The 24,533-nt window shown below is 36.9% G+C and overlaps 6 protein-coding genes across 12 annotated transcripts; 2 read left to right on the top strand and 4 right to left on the bottom strand.

Annotated features, from left to right (window-relative positions):
* Positions 1–64: 64 nt before the first annotated feature.
* LOC144474287 (ATP synthase F(0) complex subunit k, mitochondrial) lies at positions 65–750 on the bottom strand. The gene is made up of 2 exons (XM_078189002.1): positions 523–750; positions 65–410 (listed from the first exon to the last, which is right to left on the bottom strand). Exons 1-2 carry the CDS (start codon positions 604–606, stop codon positions 327–329), a joined length of 168 nt encoding a protein of 55 aa, XP_078045128.1. The 5' UTR covers positions 607–750; the 3' UTR covers positions 65–326.
* Positions 751–918: 168 nt separating this feature from the next.
* On the bottom strand, positions 919–9,997 carry LOC144474278 (tudor domain-containing protein 5). Of its 4 annotated transcripts, none has more exons than XM_078188982.1 (11): positions 8,692–9,997; positions 7,224–8,594; positions 6,947–7,149; positions 6,731–6,869; positions 6,428–6,649; positions 5,784–5,885; positions 3,750–3,918; positions 2,178–3,683; positions 1,912–2,104; positions 1,623–1,794; positions 919–1,350 (listed from the first exon to the last, which is right to left on the bottom strand). In XM_078188982.1, exons 2-11 carry the CDS (start codon positions 8,496–8,498, stop codon positions 1,303–1,305), a joined length of 4,029 nt encoding a protein of 1,342 aa, XP_078045108.1. In that variant the 5' UTR covers positions 8,499–8,594; positions 8,692–9,997; the 3' UTR covers positions 919–1,302. The 4 variants fall into 4 exon arrangements, with proteins under 4 accessions (XP_078045108.1, XP_078045109.1, XP_078045107.1 ...); XM_078188983.1 differs by having other exon boundaries at positions 1,912–1,987; XM_078188981.1 differs by having other exon boundaries at positions 2,178–3,918.
* Positions 9,963–14,575, top strand: Agpat1 (1-Acylglycerol-3-phosphate O-acyltransferase 1). 4 transcript variants are annotated; one of them, XM_078188998.1, is made up of 4 exons: positions 9,963–10,085; positions 11,299–11,614; positions 11,704–11,869; positions 11,952–14,575. In XM_078188998.1, exons 1-4 carry the CDS (start codon positions 10,027–10,029, stop codon positions 12,107–12,109), a joined length of 699 nt encoding a protein of 232 aa, XP_078045124.1. In that variant the 5' UTR covers positions 9,963–10,026; the 3' UTR covers positions 12,110–14,575. The 4 variants fall into 4 exon arrangements, with proteins under 4 accessions (XP_078045124.1, XP_078045123.1, XP_078045122.1 ...); XM_078188997.1 differs by having other exon boundaries at positions 11,277–11,614; XM_078188996.1 differs by having other exon boundaries at positions 10,012–10,365.
* On the bottom strand, positions 14,172–16,049 carry LOC144474285 (calcyclin-binding protein). Its single transcript, XM_078189000.1, has 2 exons — positions 15,462–16,049; positions 14,172–15,315 (listed from the first exon to the last, which is right to left on the bottom strand). The coding sequence occupies exons 1-2, from the start codon at positions 15,480–15,482 to the stop codon at positions 14,656–14,658; spliced, it is 681 nt and encodes a 226-aa protein (XP_078045126.1). The 5' UTR covers positions 15,483–16,049; the 3' UTR covers positions 14,172–14,655.
* A 121-nt stretch (positions 16,050–16,170) lies between these two features.
* LOC144474286 (uncharacterized) lies at positions 16,171–17,073 on the top strand. Its single transcript, XM_078189001.1, has 2 exons — positions 16,171–16,398; positions 16,664–17,073. The coding sequence occupies exons 1-2, from the start codon at positions 16,266–16,268 to the stop codon at positions 17,071–17,073; spliced, it is 543 nt and encodes a 180-aa protein (XP_078045127.1). The 5' UTR covers positions 16,171–16,265.
* Positions 17,074–17,463: 390 nt separating this feature from the next.
* Positions 17,464–19,458, bottom strand: Sin1 (SAPK-interacting protein 1). Its single transcript, XM_078188991.1, has 7 exons — positions 19,245–19,458; positions 19,018–19,158; positions 18,668–18,939; positions 18,418–18,587; positions 18,037–18,333; positions 17,719–17,960; positions 17,464–17,640 (listed from the first exon to the last, which is right to left on the bottom strand). Exons 1-7 carry the CDS (start codon positions 19,315–19,317, stop codon positions 17,465–17,467), a joined length of 1,371 nt encoding a protein of 456 aa, XP_078045117.1. The 5' UTR covers positions 19,318–19,458; the 3' UTR covers position 17,464.
* Positions 19,459–24,533: the final 5,075 nt, after the last annotated feature.

Below are 24,533 nucleotides of genomic sequence, written 5' to 3'. Positions count from 1 at the left end.
TATCATAGCATAAGCAACGGGAGATATTCTTGCATGCAGCTCAAAGAAAAGATGGGACCACGTATACCTTTACATTAACAGTTCATTTATTTTGTCAATAATTGTATAGTATCTACAGTAATAATTGAAGCAAGTAGATATAACGTACGAATAAATTCTTGGAACCGTTTAGGCTGATCACATCCATAGACACAGTTTGCAAAAATAAACCAGCGAAGTGAGAAAACTAATCATCCGGTATTCGTCCGATCTTCTTTTATTACATCAGGTCATAGTTACAGTACAGAAATTATTACGTAATATATCTATGAAGTTAAATCCTAAGATTACTTCTCGGCGGCCTTCTTCTTTGGTTTTAAGTAATTATAAAGAATTATCAAAGCGATTCCGGCATACGTCGCTTTAGCAACCTATAAAAGTGAACGATATTTTATTAAAATACATATATTGCGATACAAAGTAGTTTCGAAATTAAATTGGCGAACGTTAAAGATCGTCGCAGAACGTTGAGGTTATACTGACATTCGCTCGACCACGATCTGTGATGCTGTTGAAATGTTTCGACAATCCGGTTAGCTTTGGGTCGTCCGAGCTTCCTCCTGACATTCTGTCTTTTTCACTAAAATTTTAAAGAATAGGAACTTGAATTTAAAGTGCAGGAGACACGATTGTCAACTATCAAACGCACTTTAAACACAATTCAATTCGATGAACAGTGTCGGACAATGCGCACTCTGGTTTTCACATCTATCGACGAATCTGCAATTAACTGCCACTAGATGGAGCTATTGGTATGCAATGGCGCACCCACGCAAAACTCAATTTAATTTCAAAAGTTGTTCGGACAATTCAGCGGCGCATTCGTTATTTGTTTACTGTAATTAATTACTTTAAAGGATAAGAAAGAAATCCAAGGCGTCGAGATAATAATCAATTTAATACTTACATACGAATACATGATTGTGTAATGTTTTATTATACACACAATAGGATGAATCTGTTATCATATGTACAGTGTACGTAACAGAATTTCATCTCCAACAAAATTTGTTGGAGATGAAAATTAAACACAATATTACACAAAAATAAAAATGAATTTTCAAATTATGCTTAATTATTTTTAATTTGATGAGGTAGTAGTGCTACGTTATTGAAAAATTTAAAAAGAGCTATATCAGCAATTTGTATTCGAATAATAATCCATAATCAAACAGCAACGACAAAATAATATCATCAATAACTAACGTAGTCTTACTTGCCTTAATCGTAGAAAAGTATAAAACACATACTTCATAGTTGTCCTTAGTTTTCGATGTGATACTCGAATTCCTCATATTCACGCATTATTATCTAAACAGTATAATATATTACAATATTCGGAGAATAGCATATGTAGAACGTTCGATCATAAGTCTCAAATATTTCGTAGGCTTATACATAGCGTGGCACGCTCATAAGAAAATTGGCTACATTTCGAGCACTCGTAATGTTAATTTTGAATAAAAGTTATAACGAAACACTATTTTTTATCAAACTAACAAAAATGCTTGAAAAATCGTAGCGAATAGTTACGCGCCACACTCTGTATAATAAGGATATATTAAGACTATATTTATATTTACCCAAATATCATGCATAATCCCGTTCTCAAATTTTTTATGGTCTAAAAGATCGCTTAAGTCTTGGGCAGAAATAATTTTTAGTATTTTCAACAATTTCAATGCTGACATTAGTGATATTAGAGATAGACCACCCGTACTGCTTAGAATATCTTTAGTTTTCTGTGTCAAACCACTGAAACAGACAAATAGAAACCTTCTGAATGACTTGTATCAATATAATATATTACTATTAGTAAAAAAACAAAATATGAGAAACTTTTGAAGACTTTCAGATTAATATGATATTTACCACTTTGTTTCTAAAAATTTTATTGTGCCCTGAGTTTTGTCAATTTCCCTGAATGGTACTGGAATATCCAGGATTTCTACAACATCGTACAAGTAAGTAATGTTTTTATGTTCAGTAAACGATACAAATTCATTTACTATTAGCCACCCTTCGTTCTGGTAGTGGATTATATGAATTTCACACCTTGAGGTTTCTAAATGAAAAAAAAAATTTCAAAAGTACCACGCACCACTCGTTTGCTAACATATGGTTATAGAAGTACCTACCAATTAATTTCATATACAGATATTTCCAATTGCTTTGCAGTTGATTCTGATTCGATATTTTTTGCATATCACCGTTTTTCATGGATCGTGGATATAATTCATCGTAGTTCTCAGATTGGACAGATTTGTCTACAAGCGACGTGGACCAAATTTTTGCAGATTCATTGTATTGATTGGTATGCGCAATTGTTTGTGCCAACGGAAATAATCTATCCACGGCGTGTGAAGTAGATGGTCGCGTTAGATATCCCTCGTCAACGTTTTTATTTTCTTGCATTACTGACGAGAACGACAACGTATTCATGTGACTATTATCATAGTTTAGAGTATGATCGTTGCATGTGGCTATTGATGAAATGAGGTCTCTTAAAACGACCTCTTCCTCTTCCTTTGGTTTGTGTTCTTGCGAATGATCTCTGAGGTACGATGGTGTGTAGATATCATTACATTCAGGAGAATATATATTATTATTATCTATTCTTCGGACCTTCTTCACATCATGAAGTACATTTACACCGACTATTGTTGGGAGACCATTCGGAGTAGTTCCAATATCGTTGATATCATAAGGCCACGTGTAATTAGAGTGCAGATACCTTGCGTTAATATTGACATTACTTGAAGCGCTTGCAGTGCTAGCAGGAAAATACTGTTCGTCACCGAATAAATGTTTTGTAGAATTCTTTTCTGGATTACTAAGATTACTATTTAAGAAAGCAGTAGAAATTTCTTCGAATGTTGTAGAGTTATGTTTGACAGTTGGTTCTTGCGTACCGTTTGGAATAAACCAATCAGCGCTGTTTAGACAGTACTCATTTTGCAGTGCCTTCAACTCATTTTCTACAGCTTTCTTGAAGGGATTAGTTTCATTGAAGGGTACATTCAAGTTCGTAGACTTTACTAATGTTGCCGGTAAGGTGATGTTTTCATTGTTCATTAACTTATTCTGATCATTCAAATTTATTTCTGAAGCAACTTTTCCGAATCCTGATGCTGATCCTAAACTCTTCTTTACAGAATTATTTGGAAGTAATTGACTTGAATGCGTATTGCTGTCTTCAGCTATAGCAATGTTCGAGTACAATGAATTGAGATTATTGAAATTCGAATTATCATTTGGATTGCTAACATTTTGTACGTCATTAATAGCAAATGTAAGTGGATTTATAACATTTAGATCTTCCAAATTGCTTGACATTAAGTTATTATTGATATTGAGTTGTGAGAAAGATTCCGTTAGATTTAAAATATTTTTATTTTTTCTTGAACTGTCAATTGTTTCCGAGTTACTTGTAACACTGTTAAACAGTATCTGAAATATTGCTGTTATTTGAGTTTGCAGCTTTACGTTTTCGGTCAACAGCTGAAATAGCTGAGGTATTGATTTATTCTCATCTTGATTGCCGATCAGTCCGTCATTCAAAAACGGATTCGTGTTGTTCTTTGATTGAATAATTTTAGGAACCGTGGGTACTTTACTTTGAGCTTGATCTTGTAAATTGTTATCTAAAGTTTTTAACTTATCAGTTTCCTCAGATGATTCCAATTGTAAAGGAGACTCGAAATTCTTACCTTCCGAAGTTCTTTGCGGAGTTAACAAACAAGTGTTGCTAGATATTTCTTCTGCTTCGATGGGCACAGAATCGCATGCAACAGTTTCGTTACTATAGCATTTCTCGGGTGAAAATAGTAAATTTTCTTCCACATATAGTAATAAATTGTGCATTTCAACTTTGTCTCCCTATATAAAAAGAAATGGTGATAATCAAATTCTGTAAAGTCATTAGTTTGGGAAAAATGATCACTTTATGAGATCATTACATAGATCGTAAAGACATTGGAATTAAGTAAATGTACACGGTTGTTTTTCTTAAAGAAATTATTTATTGTCTGAATGTAAAGCATAATACATGTTAAATGATAACATAAAGCATGTATTTTTCCCAAACACTCAAAAATTCTATTATACTAGTAAATAAAAAAATAGATATTTATAATTCCGAAACTTCGATTAGACTCTGGTAACAAAACAGAGTAACTATAAACAATAATAAAATAAGTTTAAGTGTGCATTAAATCAACAAGAAATACAATTAATTAATTAAAAATTAATTATAAAAAAAAATATGATATAATATGCATTCACTATAATTTAAATAAACGCAGTCTTTAATTTTTAAAATATCTTTCAGGTCACTATGTATGTATTTTAAACTATTAATATTTATCCATCGACTTCTTTTCTTTGCTTTAACTTGACCTTCTCCAACATTTCTTTTAATGTTCTTGATCTCCCTTGCAACTTGCCAGATTTCATCCTGTTCGTTGAATCTATATTGTTTTCAGAACATATCATGGTCGTCAAAGTAGTCATGCCATGCTGATTAAGTAAATTTTCAAAACTTTTATTTCCATATTCTTTGTTATCTATGCTATTATTTTCCATGTCGATTCCGTTTGTATCTTCAATCGAATCTGAATTATCAATTTCTTCTATTGTTGCATGCGTGGTTTATTGGTATTAATTCTGTTGATATTTTATCTGAGTTATTCTCTACTAACTTTACCACTTGCAATGTGGATTCCTCTGACGATCGAACTAATAATTTTTCAGCCAAACCAGATGATTTCATAGACACTGATCTTTCAGTGAACTCTGACTCATTAAACGCCTCGTTTCTACTTACAGATTTCGACGACGTTGTAGATAGACGTGGAATCATTGTTAACTATGCTATCGTTCTTCTGTACAGACGTGACGGATGTTGCTTCATTTATACTTTTCGATAAAATTTTTGAGGACTCAGAAATTTCCGCAGGTGACTCCCTTTTTATTAAAAGGTTCAAAATACTTTTAGGTATGGCTATCGTCTTCTCTGTTGTATTACTAAACGCACGTTTTTGTATATTTCTTAATACGAGTGGAGAAAGATCCATCACTTTATTGATATTTCCATCAGGCAACCAGCATATGTCTCCGTCTCGTTCAGCAAAATGAACACTATTTTGAACCATTCTCATAAAAAAAGTTTCTGGCAGCGGTATGTTTTCTCTTTTTTCCGATATATACTTATAAGTTTTTTCTGGAATCTCCTGTTCTGTGACACATTTTTCTTGTTTCATATTTTCCCGAGAAATAGACCAATCTATATATTTAAACTCACGCTGTCCATTGAACATATTTGTATAATCACCTGGGTTTCTTTCAATGGATTCGTCGTCAGAATCTCGTATATCAAAACCGCAAGCATACGTTTTGGGTAGATTGCTATAATTTCTCAAAATATCATCTTGCTCGTTTAATACTTGACAAATCTTTTTCTCTTTGGTAAATTGCAAAGGCGAAGCGCTATCATATTCACTTTTATTCATATTATTATTGAGAGATTCATTATTTAATATCGATTTTTCCTTTTTAGAATGTAGTTTAAATTTCATAACAGTTTCGTATAAGCATTTTAATCTGTGCGACGATTTTCTTACACATATTGTTGGTTCTACCGCTTCGGAAGATTGAAATGTTTTAGATTTTTCAGATTTTTGCGTTCTATGCTTTTGACATTTTAAATTGTAACAAAATGGAAAATTTCGTGATTTCATACAAACCATTTTTCCACGCTCTGCTAGCTTCTGTTCCACTAACCAATCATTGATATGTATATCATCATCTCCTATCGTGTCAGTTAACGTTATTAACATTGAATTATCCTAAATAAAAAGAAAAAACTGTTAATATTAAGAAACGTAGCGTGCGGAAACAGAAAAAATTATAAAGTCTAAAATTCTAGACAGTGCGTAGACTGCTTCACGGAGTCGCGGCACGAGGCGCAAGAGTCACGACAAGCAAATGAACGCTTGACGCGCGATTGTTGATTAAACGTCAACCGCATATGGCAACGATTATCTATATATTACGAGCTCTAGAAGGCACGAGAGCGAGTTTTCCTTTGTTGATTTGAGAAAGAGGTGATACCGTTGGCCGCTGTCGGATAGTGAGAACGCTATTGACGAATGCTCTCTAAATCTTATCGGCTTGAAGAACCCGTAATAAAATAAAACCTATAACGATTATAACTAAATTGTATGTAATTTTGGAAGATTATAATCCTAATGTTCCATGGCTTTTTGTAAATCCGAGAAAAAGGAATAAAAAATCCTAATCGCAAATATAAACACCTATTGTAACCAAAACTGGTTTTAAAAGTGATAAATGTTTTTTGTTTCGAATGTGTTGTAAATCCTGATATTACCATTTCATGAATTGATGCTATTGTTGCAACGAGAGCCGTGCTTGATACTTTTTCAGCAAATCGATGGGTGGCAAATTGTGACCATTTTATTGCTTTGTATGGCTTTATATTATATAAACCACAAGGTATAGCTTGTGCTGGTGGAACAGAAAACATTCTATGCAAATAATATATTTCAGTTGGATTATATTCTTTTACCGTCCCATAATCGTAAAACATCACCTATAATAAATAATTATTAGTAAGAATTTTTTATCACACTCTATTTACACAATATAATTATTATTACTATTATGAACGTACTATAACTTGCAAGTCCGGTTTTACTGTCTTTATTATACCTCTGTGCCATACTTCGTTATATATGCACGCACAATTTAAGCCTTTTTCTAATATAACAATTGGTATAATATAATCCTTATGTTTAGGAACATAAAAATTACTGCAGAAAAATTAAAATTAATAGTAAACTATTTCAACATACTTTACATTGCAGAAACTCATTTTAATTATACATACTTTAAATTAGTCATAAATGTTTTAAATTTTTTTTGTTTTTTACGGAGCTGTATCCAAAAGAATGATGGAGTGAATACTTCTACAACAAAAGCCTCTATGTAAGGTTCATTAACTGTTACTAGATCAGCAACATGTATTTCACCTACACATTCTCCAATAGTCATTACACCCTCTGGTATCAATTGTTTACATGTATCAATTGTCTGAAAGTTCACAAACATGTTACATATTGTTAACATTTATAAATGTCAAGGTTTTCAAAGAGAAAGTTATATACCAAAGTTGCTGGAATAGCTTCAACTTCTTCATCTGATTCATAAATCTTATATAATTCCGCAAGGTTTGTGATTTTCTGCTTTTTCTCTGAATTAATCGAAGGTAATTGTCTTTTACTGTCATAGAGCATGAAATCTCCAGTGTCATCAATTTGTACACAATGAAAGATTTCTGGCAAGTGCGATGCAAATTCTCTAATACTACTGAAACCAAAATCTGTATAATCTAGTTTCACTGTATATTCTTCTAAATATTTTTGTGGAAGCTCAGCACACCAAATGCCATTAGGGTTATTCTGAATAAGTTTTTTCAAACGGAATTTGACTCTGCTATTTATAAGATTGTCATCATGTTCATATGTAAGACAATCTTTTTCCTCTACATTGTCATAATTATTACTTATTGTATACTTTTCAAAATTATCATTGTAACTGTTCGTATTGCACAAATCAGTTTCGTTGGTTTTTCCTTTTATAGTAACATGACTGTGTTCATTATCTGTAGTGTTGCTTTCCAACTGAGACTGTACTACATCTACAGAGTCTTTTATGATGTTAGATGTAGTTTTAACCTTAGCAGGTAGTTTTATAGAAGTAGATAAACTTGTAGAAGGCAGCAATGTAAAATCGTTTTCATCTCCATAAGCTGGCGAGCTATCTGATTGCTCTTCTCCACCTGCAATCGTTATTGGCATATGGCAACTAATGTTTTGTGATGAACTTTGAACTGGATATAGCCTATTGTTTCTTACAGAAATTTTATGCGATAACAGATGTAGCTGCTCTTTCATATCATGCATTGTTACGTTTGCATATGGCATATAGTTTCGTACTTCTTGAAGTACAAAGTCCTTATTCACGCCATCTGGATGTTTGCTAACAATATTAATTATCATGCTTGATATCTCAGATGGTATATGTAGTTTAGACGGCAACGTTTTCGGATAATAACGAATTGGTTTAATCATCTTCTTTCCACACAGAGTCTTTTCATCTTTTTGAAAAGCCACTAGCTTGCTCACATGTTTGGACTTATTAGATGCGATGCCTTTTAAAATAATTGTATTCTGGCTAGACTCTATTTTAATTGACTTTGGCATACTCTTTAGAAAATTGAATAAGGAAGTATATCCCAGCTTTCTCCAAGGGATATCTTCACCTTCCATCTCGTAGTATTCTTTGCATAATTGGGCTAGGGTGTACCCTTTCTTTTGCGACAATAATAACGCTAGTATCGTAGTTTCCGTACTCTTGTATTCCTCAGGAATCATTTGCATGATAGTAGGTGTTTCTGAATGTTCCAACTCGAATTATGTCTTCTAGCTAAGCTACGCGATAGCTAATACACACCCACTACAAACTTCAACGCGTGGCTTTGACAAAAAATATATGAATTTTAATATTTTCTTTGATATTTAAATAGCATAAATAGTGTCCAGACTTTAGATAGTTGAAACTTAAACAACATACCGAAATCTATCGTCAACGCTCGCCGATTATCACTGCTTCAAAATATTACGCAATTTACAGGGACCGTAAATGTGTTCTGTATCGCTTATCCTCTTTCAACGACGGGAATAATATACAGAATTGGATTGTACTCGCGCAAATATCGTGGTTTAGAAAATCTCCATGTGCGCAGAATTGTGTACAAAGCGAACTAACCTTACTCTAAACTAACCATACCGCGGTTTTCTTGTTCCGAGTTACTAACTAAGCAGGGATTTGAATTACATCATGTTCTGCTTATTTGCCGCGCAAAATATCGAACTACAATCTACGATGCGATATTAAATTCGATATTTGAAATCACTCGAAGTAAATATTTAAATTGATTCGTCGTGCTGCGTCAATATACGTGACAACGAGTTCGATATATTAAATGATTCATTAAAAAAAATGAATCGTAGAGATTATATTTCTCAGTTGAGAACAAATTTGTGGTACGATCGAATTCACGATAATCATTGCAGAGCGTTTATTAAGAGTTCTTAATTGGATTATGATCTTATCAAGGCTGCTGTGTATTTCAAATATGCGGAATACTGAGAATTAATAATACGTGATGTATTAAAGGACTGAAATGATAGCAGGTGCTGCTTACGCATTTAAATCGAATGAAAAGAAAATTGCGTGCACAGGAAAGAGACGGGAAAGGGGAGCGAGAATAACGACAGAATGATTTTATATTGATCTTGCTTCTACGGATCATATTTGCACGCGAGCGACGGTGCTAATGATATATAGACGTGATATAGACATCATCGAACTAAAAATACTATCTTCTTCGTCAAGTGAGACGGAAGCAAACGTGCATTGAGGTCAGTTATCAAAGTATTTGATCGGTTTTTAATTGATCAATTGTCAATGTGCTCATAAATATCAACCAATCGTGATTATACATGTGTGAACTCTTATCGTTTAAATTACTAATTGCAATGCGTAATTATATTGTTTTGATATCAGTGGAAAACACTGTCGTTAGCCAAATGTCAAGAAGCGGGCCTAAAGATGTTAGAAACAAAGGGAATGGAAGAGAGAGGGAGAAAAAGAATGGGAGAGAGAGAGAGAGAGACCGAGAGCGTTGACGAGAGAAAGAGAGAGAGGGGGATGAGAGGGGTCCGAAGCGATAGAGCACACCCTCGATTCCAACACGAGAACAAACTTTGCGTGTACGCATGCATCCCGCAGCTGTGTGCGCAGAGTACATTTCATAGTGTACGTTATTCGGCTCTGACGAAGTCGCGCGAACGGGCGGGCAACGTTATAAGACGGGTGAACCAGCGTTCAGCAGTCCGTCAGTCCATGGATGACAGTCGAGGGTCTTCCTCAATCCGTGACACCGTGCGAAGCCTTACGATATCGTAAGATCGTGCAAAATCACTTTGCTCCGGTTGTGTGCTATTCGAAAAAAAGATATCTTATTTAGTGTAGTATCCGCCCTCTATCGCCATAAAAGATGGCACCGTCGTGCATTGAGGTGATCCTTGTTGGTTTCATTCTTGTCTTGCCATTCCTCTACGAGATGAACAGAACCTTTCGTTACTATTTCAAGTTTCTCCTCTATTACGGATACGTGATGATCAATTCGATCACTTTGCTCCCACTCATGATGTTACGTCCACGGAACGTAAAGAACTTTATGTTAGTAAATATACTAACAAATTTTATAAACACTTACTGTTTCTTCGTTTTGTTAATTATCCGCCATTGTTGTGCTCGCAAATTCTTTGTTTCATTGGCATTCTTGTTCCCTTGTTCCATTCTGCCTGAAACGATAACGTAGCAGCGAACAAATTTATTGAACGATGGTGGTATGTATAGTGTCCGGCAGCAGTTCCGATACAGTGGTGCGCTGATGGTGGTGGTAATGGTAGTGGTGTCGGTGGCGGTGGTGGTTTAAATCGCTTTAACCATTTACCCTGAGAGCTTTTCACGTACGCGTTGCTCGAATTATTAATCTGTAACAAAATTCGTGAAATATAATTTTCGAAATGATATTCTATTGACTTCAATAACAGTGAATTCGAATGCGCGTATCTCATATTACCGATCTTTATAACGCCGGGCAAACAAGTTTGAAAGATAACGTTACATGCACAACTAATTGCGACAATTAGAAGAAAAATGTTAACCCATTGACATTGTAATTATTGTAATTGTGCCCATTGATTGAATCGGCATACATATGCAAATAGTAGACGCGCATATAATACGCCGACGATAATGAATGTTATTCTTTTTCAAATTGCCGGTGTATTTCGCGCGACGTTTGAATTCAACGGTGACACATTCTGTTCATTTTTATGCAAAATCCAATTCACCTCGTGATTAATACCTTCGCACCGTAGTTACAACCGTACACTTTACCAAATACGCATTAAACGTTCAGTGAAATGAATGCCAAGTAAATTGAATTATAATTAATTATTGCCAAGTAAATTGAAAATTCCTGAAATTTGGAAATAATCTGTCTTTCCTTCAATAAATTTGTTGTTTGTGTAAATAGTTCACTTTTTGTTGTGTCGACGGGTTACGTGCTATTTTTTAAAAAGTTTATATGCAATTTATTTTTAGATTAGCATCGTCTGTATGTTCCTATCTTACTAATTTATTGGGTGTACGTTGGGAACTCAGAGGAAGAGAGCACTTAGAACAAGATAGAGCATTTATAATAGTGTCGAACCATCAGAGTTCTTTGGACATAATCGGACTGTTCCAAATATGGCCAGTAATGGAGAAATGTACAGTTATAGCGAAAAAGGAGCTTTTTTATGCATGGCCATTCGGTTTAGCTGCTTGGCTTTGTGGCTTGATATTTATAGATAGAATGAACTCTGAGAAAGCCCGTACGGTCATGAATACTGCCACAAACCACATCAAAGACGACAAGGTAATTTAGTGGAAAAAAAGCTTGTTGTAAGAACGAACAAAAGATCACAAACGTTATTCACATGTTATTTCCATGCGTCGTCTGCGTAGATTAAGTTATGGATTTTCCCCGAGGGCACCAGGCACAACACCGGTGAAATTCATCCTTTTAAGAAAGGTGCCTTTCATGTTGCCATTTCTTCTCAGTTACCTATATTGCCAGTTGTGTTTTCTTCTTATTACTTTTTGTCCTCAAAAGAGAAGAGGTTCGATTCAGGTAAGTCACAAATATACATATATATATATGTATATTCATCCGAACAGAAATATTAAAATAACACTTTGCTTATCTTTCAAAGGTCGAGTCATCATAACGACGTTACCACCGATATCTACAGAAGGTTTGAGTACAGACGATATTGAGAATTTAATTCAAAAAACGCAAACCGCTATGACAGATGTTTTTCATACAACAAGTCGCGAAGTGCAAATTTCCAGTACTTCTGTGGCATCTTAGAATGAAACTGTCATTCTATTGAAATTTTGAGTAACAGTGCTATCATTTGAAACTCAACGGTAACTGAGTCTCAGCTTGGAAACCAAAGACTATTTTTCTATGCCTTACGTTCTGTTAGGACATTACAATTTTGCTTTTATATTGTTATCAAGTATTCATTGCATATCGAAAATATATGCAAGGATTGCTTGAATGAACTTTGTATAGCAATTGCTTCCCTATTTCTCGTACCCATAACTGGTTTGTATTTTTACTCTATTTATATACATACACGCGTGTTCCGTATAACAGCTTATATTTTTATTCTATTTATAAATGGGTTTCCAACAATTGGTTTCATTCCAGTTACATTTCTCTTGATTGTTAAGCTTAATTCTTTGAATGTTGCGCTAGATCGAATTACAATAACCGCATGTAAATTGCAATGAAGCTTATTTATACAAATTATGCGGATTTTATACACATACAGACATAATGTCCTAATTTCTTCTTTAAAGTGAGTAACTTGTAAGATCAAGCTACAGAACAATTTTTATATATTTTTAGGAACTTTTATAATTTTTAGAAACTAACGGCAATCTGAATTTTACCTTCGAATTGTATATAACATTAATATACATATATTTTACAAGCATTTAAATATTAACAGCCATGCATAGGCCACATTTATATGTTTGGAGAAAAAGAATTTGCAAGCAGTAAATTATGCAACTAATTCTTTTTCTCCTTAACCATGATTATTTCAGTATTTTATGTAACACGTATTTGTTTATAATATTTTATACATGTTCATACGTCTATACATGCTTCCACTCACTAATGCACAGGAGAATCTGAAACTAATAAATCCTGCTTGAACAGGAAATATCGTTTTGAAAGTGAGTGTATTCGTTCAACTATACATTCATTTAAAAAATTTGTATTGTGTTAATTCTATGAAAATTTTTTTTATCATACGAATTAGCAGTGTAACATTGAAAGCATTTGGTCCTGTATTACTGCATCAGTGGAATTCACGTGCTGTGATAAAAGTTTTGCGTTTAATTTTAATTACATTATCACGACATTTCCATATTTAATAAGTAATTCAATTAAATGTAATGAACAATTCTGATAAGTATTATTGGTAATAGAATTAATTATGTTGTATTAGGACTTTTGTGATTTCCAATTAATACTGTTACTGGAAGAATTGTTTATAGTTCAATAAATATGGAGACACTATTATTATTGACAAAAGTCTAATCTAAATCTAATCAAGATATCATTTAAACATTCGGAATTTAAAAAATAACACATTTACTTGCGTCAAAATATAAGGTCTCTATGCCAGAAACATATTAGTCATTGCAAATATAATTTGAATAAGTTACTATGTATTTTTAATGCATATTCATTTGTTAAGCAAATTCATGTATGTATAAGTTTTTAAGTGCCATATATATAATTGTACAATAAATTTCTCTTTACATTTCATTTGTATTACCGTATCTGTTATCGTACAATATAAGTTAAAAAATATATAACAAAATCCGTATTTTAATTTTAAATCAAACATACCTTGTGAATATGTATATCGCTGAAAAAGCTGCGTTAATACTCCCAAGCTATTCCCAAATATTTTATAATGAAAAATGCGTAAATTCATTGTGCGAACATGGTAATAATTTAAGATCTCATTCTTATTAAAAGTTAACGCACAATTCGATGTATCAAAAGTTCAAACATAATTAATGATTAAGAAAATCTGAAAATATTTCATAATGAAATAACCATAACATATTTTAATTTGAAACTTGTTAAATTATTATCTTATTTTGGGTTAATTTTTAAAATAATTTTCATTGTTACACGTCAGGGATAACACAGTAAAAGAAGAAGTAAGAAATTGAGAATTCAATTCTGATATCTTCGTTGTGGGATCGTTGCGAAATTGTATCGTCGTTGGGTGCGTGCATGTTACGCGAAATATTAGTAAAATTCGATCATATTGACCTATATTCAAAATTTTAAAAAATCAGACCGTGCAGTTTGTTTTGTGCATTCTTTATTGTTAGCAGTACACTACAATACAGTTTACATGCTATGAATGGAGAATCAAAATGTCATTACATAGTCTAGCAATGTAAGACTTCTATTCTTTCTAAATCCTTTAGATAGAGAAATATGTCTATAGAAAATTTATTCACTATATTGTAATTATTGTAATTAACGATAAACAAATTTTAGTCAATTAATGTCTCTTACACAAATTCATAAATGTTTCTCTTAACATTTAGAATACACAAGAACGAAATAAACTTGTATCAAAATAATGTATGTATGGTAATTTTAAGTCTAGATTTATTCTGTACATTAACACTTTGGGGATGGCTTCGAGAGCTCAAATTGAGCCTAATATATAAGAAAAATCATAAATTAAAACCATCACAGCTTAATTGTTTTATTCGTATTTTCGAACTACTGCCTATTCTAATAAAAATAATCCATCCCCAAAGCATTAACCTCTGGCAAATTATAGTCTTACAGTATGTCTAGTCATAAAATTAAAGATTTGGCAGACCAGGACCCCCTGTTTTCATCATACTCTCTGTCCAGGCTTTGGCTATTGTTCTTTTCATATCATCGTCTCCTTCATTATACATTGTTTTCATTAAGTTCAATATTCTTGTTCCAGGTTCACCTTCATCGTCCATATCGGGAATTGGGAATTTCGATGCTTTTGTCTTCTTTTCTGTTCCCGTCACTTGGGCCCACGTTTTCATTTCTTTCTTCAGAAGAGAAATAACAACCGTATCTTTCTTTATGTTCCAACTACTCTTGGTCGGATCTATCTCTTCGCATAAACAACTAATCGTTAAAACATAATTTTTATTATCTAATCCAAGAACATGAAGGTCCAACGATTTGTCAGTGAAATTGCACACAACAGATTCTTTAGGCAACTTTTGTACATTCTCCAAAAAAACGTATAACATTACTGACGTGTTCGTCTGATCCCAACCGTAATGGTTTATTTTAACTTCGTAACATTTCTTAGCGGTATTAACTGTTGCATCAGAAGACTTTACGCACGCATTTTCCGCATCTACCAGCTTCTTCAAATCTGTTCGCAACTTTTGAATCTCGTCGCTAATTACATTCTTAACTTTCTCTCGAGTTGCTTGCTTAAGCAATTTGTCCCATTCTTCTATATCCAATTTTACCTGTAACATGTAAAGAGGATTATTGTATTCTTCATAATTAACTGATATTTATCGAAATAAAACCGACATTAAAATGCTTAAGAATCTACTAAAATCTATAACGAATCGATGGAAAAATTTCGTAAGCATGAAAAAATTATCCATACCTCGTTGGCTTTAGTAGACATAGTTTTCCAAAAAATTGTCCAGCAAGTATTATTTAAACAGATCCACCAGCACAGAGATAAATTAAATGGTTTCTCGGGTTCACTGTAATATGATTTATAACAGGATTCGCGTTTTTATGTAGCTCGTATTCTTAATACCTCGCTATCAATTACTATCAATCCTTTCGACGTTCCATACAACAGCGCTGACTGGAACTGAATGCACTTCGCGAAATTCGGCGACACCTAAGTACGTACAGTTAGAAATTTCTAGATTGTTCAGTAACAATATACGATTTTTGCAAACATTCGTAATCGTTCTTAACACACGTATTTATCATATTCCAGAAAGAAATGAATTGTTTCGTTGAAAATGTATCATAAACCTTTCTTTATAATTGAATTTTTCGAATTAATTTATGAAATGTCGCGATGTGCGTAAAATACACACGTAAATTCAAATGTCTGTTTTTATAATAATGCATGTACACATGTAAACTTGTTCCTCCGGCTTCGTTTATGAAAAAATAATAATATAGCAAAATCGATCGAGAAATTTAGATAAATAAAATTGTTTAACGTTACGAATTATTATTTTTTCTCATTTACAATTAATATTTGGTAATTTAGTGAAAACATCGAAAGACGATCGTGGTGTTATCTACCGGTAAACTATTGTACTAATTGGTTTCGTCGTTTTTGGCACAGATAGCAACGAAATGGGTTTTTTAAATGGCGGAATTTGAATGCAGTTTAGTTTGAATTTTCGCGTTTCTTGAAGATCGCGTTAAAATATTTATCAAAATGGAGAACGGCAGTTTATATTGTGAGAGTGATGCGTCACATTTGGAAATGCCATTGAATAAAGAAAAAGTGATTCATAAACGTCGGTCGTCCGTGTTTCAAAGTCGTATTGTTGACTTTGACCAGTGTGAAGGTTAGGTTACAGCCCAGTATATTTATACTTTCCATTATCCGTACCTTTTTAATGTATCGCGTTGTTAATGCTTTCTACAACAATTAATCGGAACTTGAACATGTTTTCGATTTGTATATTAAAATAGGATCGTAGTGTTTATTTAAAAAAATTTATTCGTTTCTTTTGCTAACCTAGCGTTTCAAGTATTGCTTAGTCGAATGCCGGGCGATTTGCTTTGCCAATGAAAAACCGGCTTCCCTAATCAGAAATGTACGATTTACAGAAAATGAAAAGTCTATCGACAAGAAGCACTCTCCATCAAAAACATCGCAGGTGGAAGAATTCGATTTGAAACAGTATATACGTAACCTGGAAAACGAGAGAAAGGAATGGATATCTATGTTGAAGCAAAGGAAATCAGAAAGGAAACGATTGATGAACCAGAAATTGCGATTAGAAAGCCAGAGGCAACCTTTTGATCTGAACGCTCTGACAGATTCTGAGAGAGCGTTCGTTATGGCACGTCCGAATTATCAGCATATTTATGAAAATAATAAAAAGTTACAAGAAACGGCGGTAAAGGTATCGATTCTAAACCAAATAGTTTACAGGGTAAATCAGAAGTTTATTTCCAAAATGGAGGTAGGACTTTGTAAAATGACTGAAAATATTATACAGAAGACAGAATCGTGACACAGACACATCATATTATTATGACAAACGTACACATATCACAACTGTTATAATAAAATTATAGATTTTCTATTTTTATTATAACAATGAAATAAATATATTTTTCCATGACAGAAGGAACAAAGATGTTTCGAGTTTGTACAGAATTAATATATTTTGTATATATCAATGTTGATCCGAATGGATTATAGAATGATGTGAAAACGCTATGTACTTTGTAGATATTTGAAACAAATATTCTTTCTTTGATCAAATGAATTTATGGCGTTACTATGAAACTGGTAATGATATATGTGTATTGAAGCAAATATATGTTTTTCTTTTCTTGATAACATTAAAATGATTAATGTTTTAAATAATTTAAAATGGAATACAGAAACCAGTAGAGTTGTCATCTGTGCAAGTGGAAACTTTTGCGACGAGCGGCTTTTCTCTCTTTTTGCGATAAATATTCTTTTCTCGACGTACTACTGTGCAACTCGAGTATATGATTGATTTTTCTGACTATCTCCTCGCCAGTTATCAAGTCTGCCTCGAATTCGTGATTTTTGAATTGTCCCGATGACACTATTAAAAAAATATTTACTTGTTTAATAAAGTTTAGTTTAGTTATGAAATTCGTTATGTAAAATTACGAGAACGCACCCAAGATATTTTCGGAACTAGAAGAATGCGGCGTATAAACTAGCGTAAAAATAGTTTTTGATCCCTTTGTTTCCGTGATTTCACACCAGGCGATATTGTCTATTTGATAGCTAACTGCGCGTTGTCTGTTCCAAAATCGTCCAGCACCTTTGCCGGTTATTATTGGATTGATTTCAATTTTTTCACCCGAGATTCCCAGGTAGATTTCAGTCTTTGTTCTGACTTTATTGATTATGTATACCCTGTGCGAACGAAGCAGAAGAATTAATTAGAAAACGCTGTCGAAGATCAATGATACACGTAAAATAAAAAGGGTGCCTGTATGATTGGTATAACGGAGCTTCCATGGCAGTGGTGTGTCCTTCCATTTTTGCTAAATCCTCCGCGACTTCTTGCTGCTCTTTGTTCTGTCTCTCTATAAAGCTTTCCTCGTCTTTGGTTTCCACGCGAGTGATCATGTTGTGTCTCGCCCGATCGCTCGCCTTCATTTCCGTAAGGCCGAGCGTCGTAAATTCAAATTTTGAAATGGTCTCTCGCGGGTCTAGGCACGGCAAGTCCCAATCAACTTCGCCGTCATCTTCGGTGAAATACAAGCCGTATCCTGTGATGTCTTCTCTGGAAACAATACAGATAGTTGTATGTATAATACCAGCAGAGGTAGTTGATAGAAAGAGATAATTGTACGAGAAGGGCTCGCACTTTAAAGGATGGTCAGGATGTTCGTTCGAGTATTTGTAACAAATTAATCCAATGAATTCCAATACTTTTGCGGTAGCAACTACGATCACTTGTAAAGGGTACATTCTCTGATCTTTTGGTAGCATACACATAAAAATCCTGTACTTTCTGATAGGGATATCAACTTGCGCCTGTGTACAAAGCTCGTTTAAACAAGAATATTGTGCGTATTATGATATTACAACTTTGTACAATATACATTCATACGTACACTACCATCGAATTTAGCATATTCCATAAACGGATTTTGCGGCAAGTTCGGACATTTCTCTAGTTGCTCCGATAGAAGAGAATGCCTTTTACTAATTTGTCCAGTCTTTTTGCGAAAGTCTTTTCTCTGAAATAACTCGGATTGTTGGCTAAGAGATATCGCGGGGTTGTGCTCCCACTTTATGTTCACTTTGGCAGCTTTTTTTCTTTCGAGATCCATTTTCTCGAGTCTTTTAGCGGTGTTAGATCGTTCTCGATGACTGTATTCCATGTCTGTTTCAACGTAAACGTTACATTAATATCCACGTATCATAGACAACGAATGGCAATTTTTTCAAAGATAAAAGTTACCCATCTGCACGTCGTAAGACTCGCCGAGACCGTCCAGATCCTCGTCGTCGCTTTCTTCCATGCCAGGATAACAATGCAACGTGCCATTCGATTTCAACTGTTTAGGGATATCCTCCCCGACCATTACTATCTCGCACTGGCCTTAAATCGTATCGCAGAAAGTTTGTAACGAACGTATGAGCTTCGCATTAAAAATCGTTGACATGTAACCTAAACAAGATCGGTACCTGTGTTGTCTGTCAGTAAAAAGCTATCGCGGATGTGCGACAGCAGCCAGTGGTCGTTGTCGTATAACGCCATTCTCTTCTTTTCAGATCTCCTTAAACCATAAAAAATTATCTGCAAAATTTCTGTCTAACTATCGTTTAAAGATTGTACTCCAAACCATGGGGATCTAAAGGACGGAGCCCGAATTGTATACATTGATGCGGCGGTTGAGTTGTGCGCGGGGCAGGGGCAAACAGTGCGCCATATTGGTAGATGAAATATGTACGTAGCGCACTCTACAGGCGAATTTAAGTATTATACATCGAGTTAGCTATTATTTCACTAATTATATTTCGCATCGTTGTCAGTTGATTTTTTTACACGATATCGACGCAGCAGACACTCTCGAACAGTTCTGTAATAAATATTTTGCCATAATTAATGCTTTTAGACGACTCTGCGGCATAGACATGTGGCGCCTCTTTCGGCGAAAAACCGAAGTTCCGTTCAGGGTCCGTACAGCGTCAATTAGTGAGTGGCGAAATGCTGAAACTGTTAGCCAAAATCAACTGTTGGTATCATTCGGCTAGCAGTTTGGACGTTTTCTCACCCTACTAATTGGCGCTATACGGACCGTGAACAGAGGTTCCTGTTTCTACCGCAGTCGGCGCTGTTGTCGGCTTATAAGCAATTGACTCTTGCCGGATTTCGCATTCTATCTTATGTCACCAGCGGTAAGGAACATTCGTTCTCTATATTTACAATAATAGATAAACTTTTTTATACGGTATGAATGCAGGAGAGTCTTCTGAACGTTACTACACCCGAAAATATTCATTATCTGTTAAATTTTCGTACAAAGAGGTAACATAAAAGAAAGAGGAAGACAATGAATTAGACGAGAGGACTTTTCAAGCAGCGAGTGTTCCAGTATACGGAAACGTGAACAAAAAGAAAGTTGAGACCGTCGGTTCCCCGTCTTCAATGGGATACTTGCCAACTACAATGACTATTGCTTCAGTTCCCTTTCTGTGGAACAACATAATTTCACCGGAAGTCACAAAAGTATTAAAACGCCACAGAATTCTGTAAACTTTTGTTCTATGTTTTCGGTTTATTTATAGCAAGCTGCTTAAACGAAACTTTTTCAACTGAAAACGTAGAATAAAAGAACGGCTCTAGCGTCATTTTATCATTTTCAATTTTTGTTAACCTCCTACAACGATAGCGTGACTGGGTAACATAAATCAAAATAAAATGTTTATTTTAATAATTTTGCTATGTTGAAAGCACTGTAACGGTGTTATTACGTTTCGCTTAATTAGGACTTCATAATTTTATGTTTCAGTTAAAAATCAGTCAACTATTGGTTCATACGTCGAAGTATAGTCAAGATCTACAATAACGCTGATTATCCTCCTCTTCGTCCCCAGGTAAAGTTTACTATTCAGTGGCATCCAGCGTTTCGCTATTCATTAGGGGTGTAGATAACTGTATTTATTCCTCCGCCATTCGCGTTCAAACTTGCCGGACGTTCACGAAAGCGTTCGCGTTCTCGCGACCACCGCAAAGACTGCGAACAAGGCAGATTATGTTTTTCATTCTCCATCCGTTTTGGACGGTCTCCACGGTCGCCGTCCAAGCGACGGAATTAATATGTCGGGCGTTCGCGTTCGGGTGCCATTTCATTTGTCCCTCGGCGACCCCAGGTTGCCGGCTGCATGCATATTACGCGGACACCCGTATATGCGCCTTCCAACGTTCATTTGGATCGGAGCTTCCCAATTTTATGAAATTCTAGGACACTCTGGCGTCGACGGTCTCGCCGGTTTCGACGGTCCGTCCCGTTCCAACGGCCAAAGAGCAATGTTCCACGAGTTCGGCCGACGGTTGGGAACCGTTGTTTCCCAATAAAAATGCACACGGACGAACACCGGATCGAGCGGTCTCGTGCAACTTCAACGAGTGTACACCGGCATCCATCTAGCGCACTGACGGAAACGGAGTCCCAAAGTAATACGAAGAACCCTCGTTGCTGCTGCTCTCCACTTCTCGACGTCGCCATCCAACGGAACTACGACGCGCACCGTAATAACCGGGTTACGGTACAAAGCCCACAATTAACCGACCAGTCAGCCACCGGCGTTCGTCATCCTCCCCCGCCGCTGCTGAAAGTATCACCGGACGTGTTTCCCACCTTCGAGAAATTCCACCCTCGTAGGAATCGACAGCACTGGCGACCGTACGAGCAACGAAATAGTTCAGCCGGTTCGGATCGTCTCCGAAAAAGGGGAAAACAATTTCGAAACTCGATTCGGACGGGCGCGAGCAGGGATTGCTACGATTTCCCGCGGACTTTCCGGGAGATTGCGAATTTTACGCGTCTCTGATCGTTCCCGGGTTAGTCGAACCGATTCGACGAAGCGAGACTCGCACGGGACCGCCGTCGTATCGGGCAGCGATTTCGCTCGCGGCGTGGCTCCGAGGACCGCGAATTTCAGGTTTTTCCGGGCCGGCTAACGCCGGGCGAGACGAGGTGCGCGCGGGGAGCACGGTCGGAGGGGACGCGCGCGCGCGCGCGCGAACCTGTAAACTGCATTCCGCCGGCAGGAAGGTGGAATGCTCGCGCTTGCAGCGGGATGTAACGACGGAAAAGAGCCTTGGCTCCGGTTCAGTGGATGCTGAAAGGTGTCGGAAGTCCAAGAACGAAGTAGGGAACAAGGTAAAAGGCAGAGCGCGCGTTTTAGAATTTCTTTTCGAAGACGCCGGGCGTGAGGGAAGAATGGAAAAAATACAGGCGAGCGAGCGACGAAGGGAGAGAGAGAGAGAGAGAGAGAGGGAGAGAAGAGCGGCACGAGAAAGGAAGTCGGCTGCGAGAAGGAGATCTCGGGGCGTGTTACATTGAAGGAAACGTGCCGGAGCGGAGCGAAAAACCGTGCTTAGACTCGGCAGCGAGAAGGGAGCTCGGTGCTCGATGTATGACGTACGCCACGCTGCAAGGATATCGCGTGCATCGATCGTGTCGCATGCAGGGCCCATCGACGCGCAGCCCGAATTCTGATGTTACGATGTTTCCGATTACGCGATGCTAACATTTTCCCCGCGACGAATCTCCTGCTCGATTGAACGGCAAATCTATCGAGCACTAAAAATGTTATTACAATGTAAATTATATTTAAGAAGCTGTCGAAAGTGTCGCACTTATGCCAAGATCGCATTTCATCCACATACAACGCATTAATTACAAGTCGCAGAAAATGGAAATACAAGTAGCTCAAAGACGCTGTTTCGTCTGAAAGTTAAAAATGTCTCCGAGCGGCGAAGGATTAAAAATACCTGTGCAAGGGTACCGCCGGAATCGGTGCGCATCAGACACCGGAATTCCCTTGTAAGAGGAACAAGCACGAAGACGGTAATCTGCGCCGAGATCCTTAGTAGTCTCGTAATTAAAGACGAAGAAAAGCGACACGATTCGTTTCCCCTCTTAATCGGATGATCGGGAAAAGGCGGACAAGACGGGACCGGAACGACTTGGCACAGAGAGAGAGAGAGAGAGAGAGAGAGAGAGAGAGAGAGATCGCCGTGAAAAGGCATAGGCTGTGAAACAGGTGAATCGGAGACAATATGCAACGCTGCCGACTCGCCAGGTGAAACCATCCGTCTCCTAGTACGATCTCCTTTGTCGCGCCTCGGGGCTATTCGCGATGCTTCCTATCTCTTTCCCCTCCCTTTTCTTACCGATCTACTCGCATTCTGTTCGCCTCCCCCTTCCCCCTTGTCCTTTCACGATTTTTTCTCATTTTCACGAATGCCATTCTCCCTTCCCCGGTCTCTATTTGTCAGACTTTCTCCGCGCTAGGCTCCATCCTCCCCCGACCATCTCACCCCCTTTTCGACGACGACTTCTCGTCCCTTCCACAACTGTCTCTCTCTCTCTCTTTCTCTCTCTCTCTTTCTCTCCCACTCCCGCGAGTTTCTCGTTCCTATCTCCAGCTCTTTCCGCCTTTGCCGTTTGTTCCTGTCCCCTGGCCCGCTCCATAATAACGAGAACCCCATTCAAAGTACAATAGCCGGTCATAAATTACCCTGGAAAACGGTAGCATTAGATCCTGTTGGATTCACCCTTTATACAAACCGCGCGTACGCTCGCTTAATTGAGCATCCCGATAGCGCGATGCGGCTCGGTATATCAGCCGCTAAATTTTCGGCGCACACTTCCGAAAATTAGCTAGCAAGACCGAACACCAACGGTTCGTTCCTACGCCTGTCGATTCTCTCCGAGGTGATTCGTCGCTCCTCGGTCTGTTCGGCAAATATCCTGTTTCGCAGGGATTCGCTCTTTCTTCGGTTGCCAATTAATTCTACGACGACGCTATATCATGTACGGTATCATACCAGGGATTACGCAAAGATCGTGATTGTCCACATGATAATGATCGTCATCATTATCATCATTATTGTTATTATTACTATTATTATTAACCATTAAACCATCACGATTTTTGTAACAAGAATCTTCTCCCTTCACACATGTATATACATGTACGTTAACAAAGAAAATAAGGTTCACGCATCGACAAACAATGTTTGATTACTTTCCGAGGATCACGCGAGAGAAAGTCGCCGGATTGTACGAAAAATCAGGCGCGAGGTTCGAGCCGAGGAAGAGATACACAGGAGATTAAAGCGCGATCCGATTTCGGTGGCTAATTGCGAACGAAAGCCGGTTCTAATTGTCCCGGCGATAATTTCGCAAACCGTGCACGCAAAACGGGGTCCGCGTTCACGCAGGATGAACTGCGACAGGCGAGGTATCGATCCTCTCGTTTCCGATCCAACGACGGCGGGCATTACGCGAAATTAATGCCCCGCCGTGTAAAAGCATCACGGCCAGCGTCGATTATTCTTTGCCCCCGCCCCCACCCCCTCCTTCTCGCGATATTAACGCGCCGCTACGGCCTCGTTCAATCTTTCGATTGCTCTCGATTGCTCTCGGTTGATCCACGGAAGCGCTCTCTCGCCTCTAACCGGCGCCGCTTTCAAACGCCGCTTCGATCGTTTTCATTTTTTTTTCAAACTCGTTCGTTCGCGTCCAGAAGATGCTCGCGTTGCATATCGTCTCGCTCGGTTTCATCGTCAACCGCGGAACGCCACTCTTCATTGTTCTCGCCGCGATCCGTCTCCGTCGATCCCGAAACGGAACTACAGTTTTCCGGAGCTACCGCGACGATTCGCAATCTCGCCCGACAGACGGAACGGCTTCGGTAACGCTAACGAAGCCGTCGCCGTTGACATTGGCTGGCTGTCAC

The sequence above is a fragment of the Augochlora pura genome, chromosome 8 (assembly GCF_028453695.1).
Source record: "Augochlora pura isolate Apur16 chromosome 8, APUR_v2.2.1, whole genome shotgun sequence".
NCBI classification, from domain to species: Eukaryota; Metazoa; Arthropoda; class Insecta; order Hymenoptera; family Halictidae; genus Augochlora; species Augochlora pura.
The sequence above is the reverse complement of the archived record's forward strand: the minus strand, read 5'-3'. Positions and strand labels throughout refer to the sequence as shown.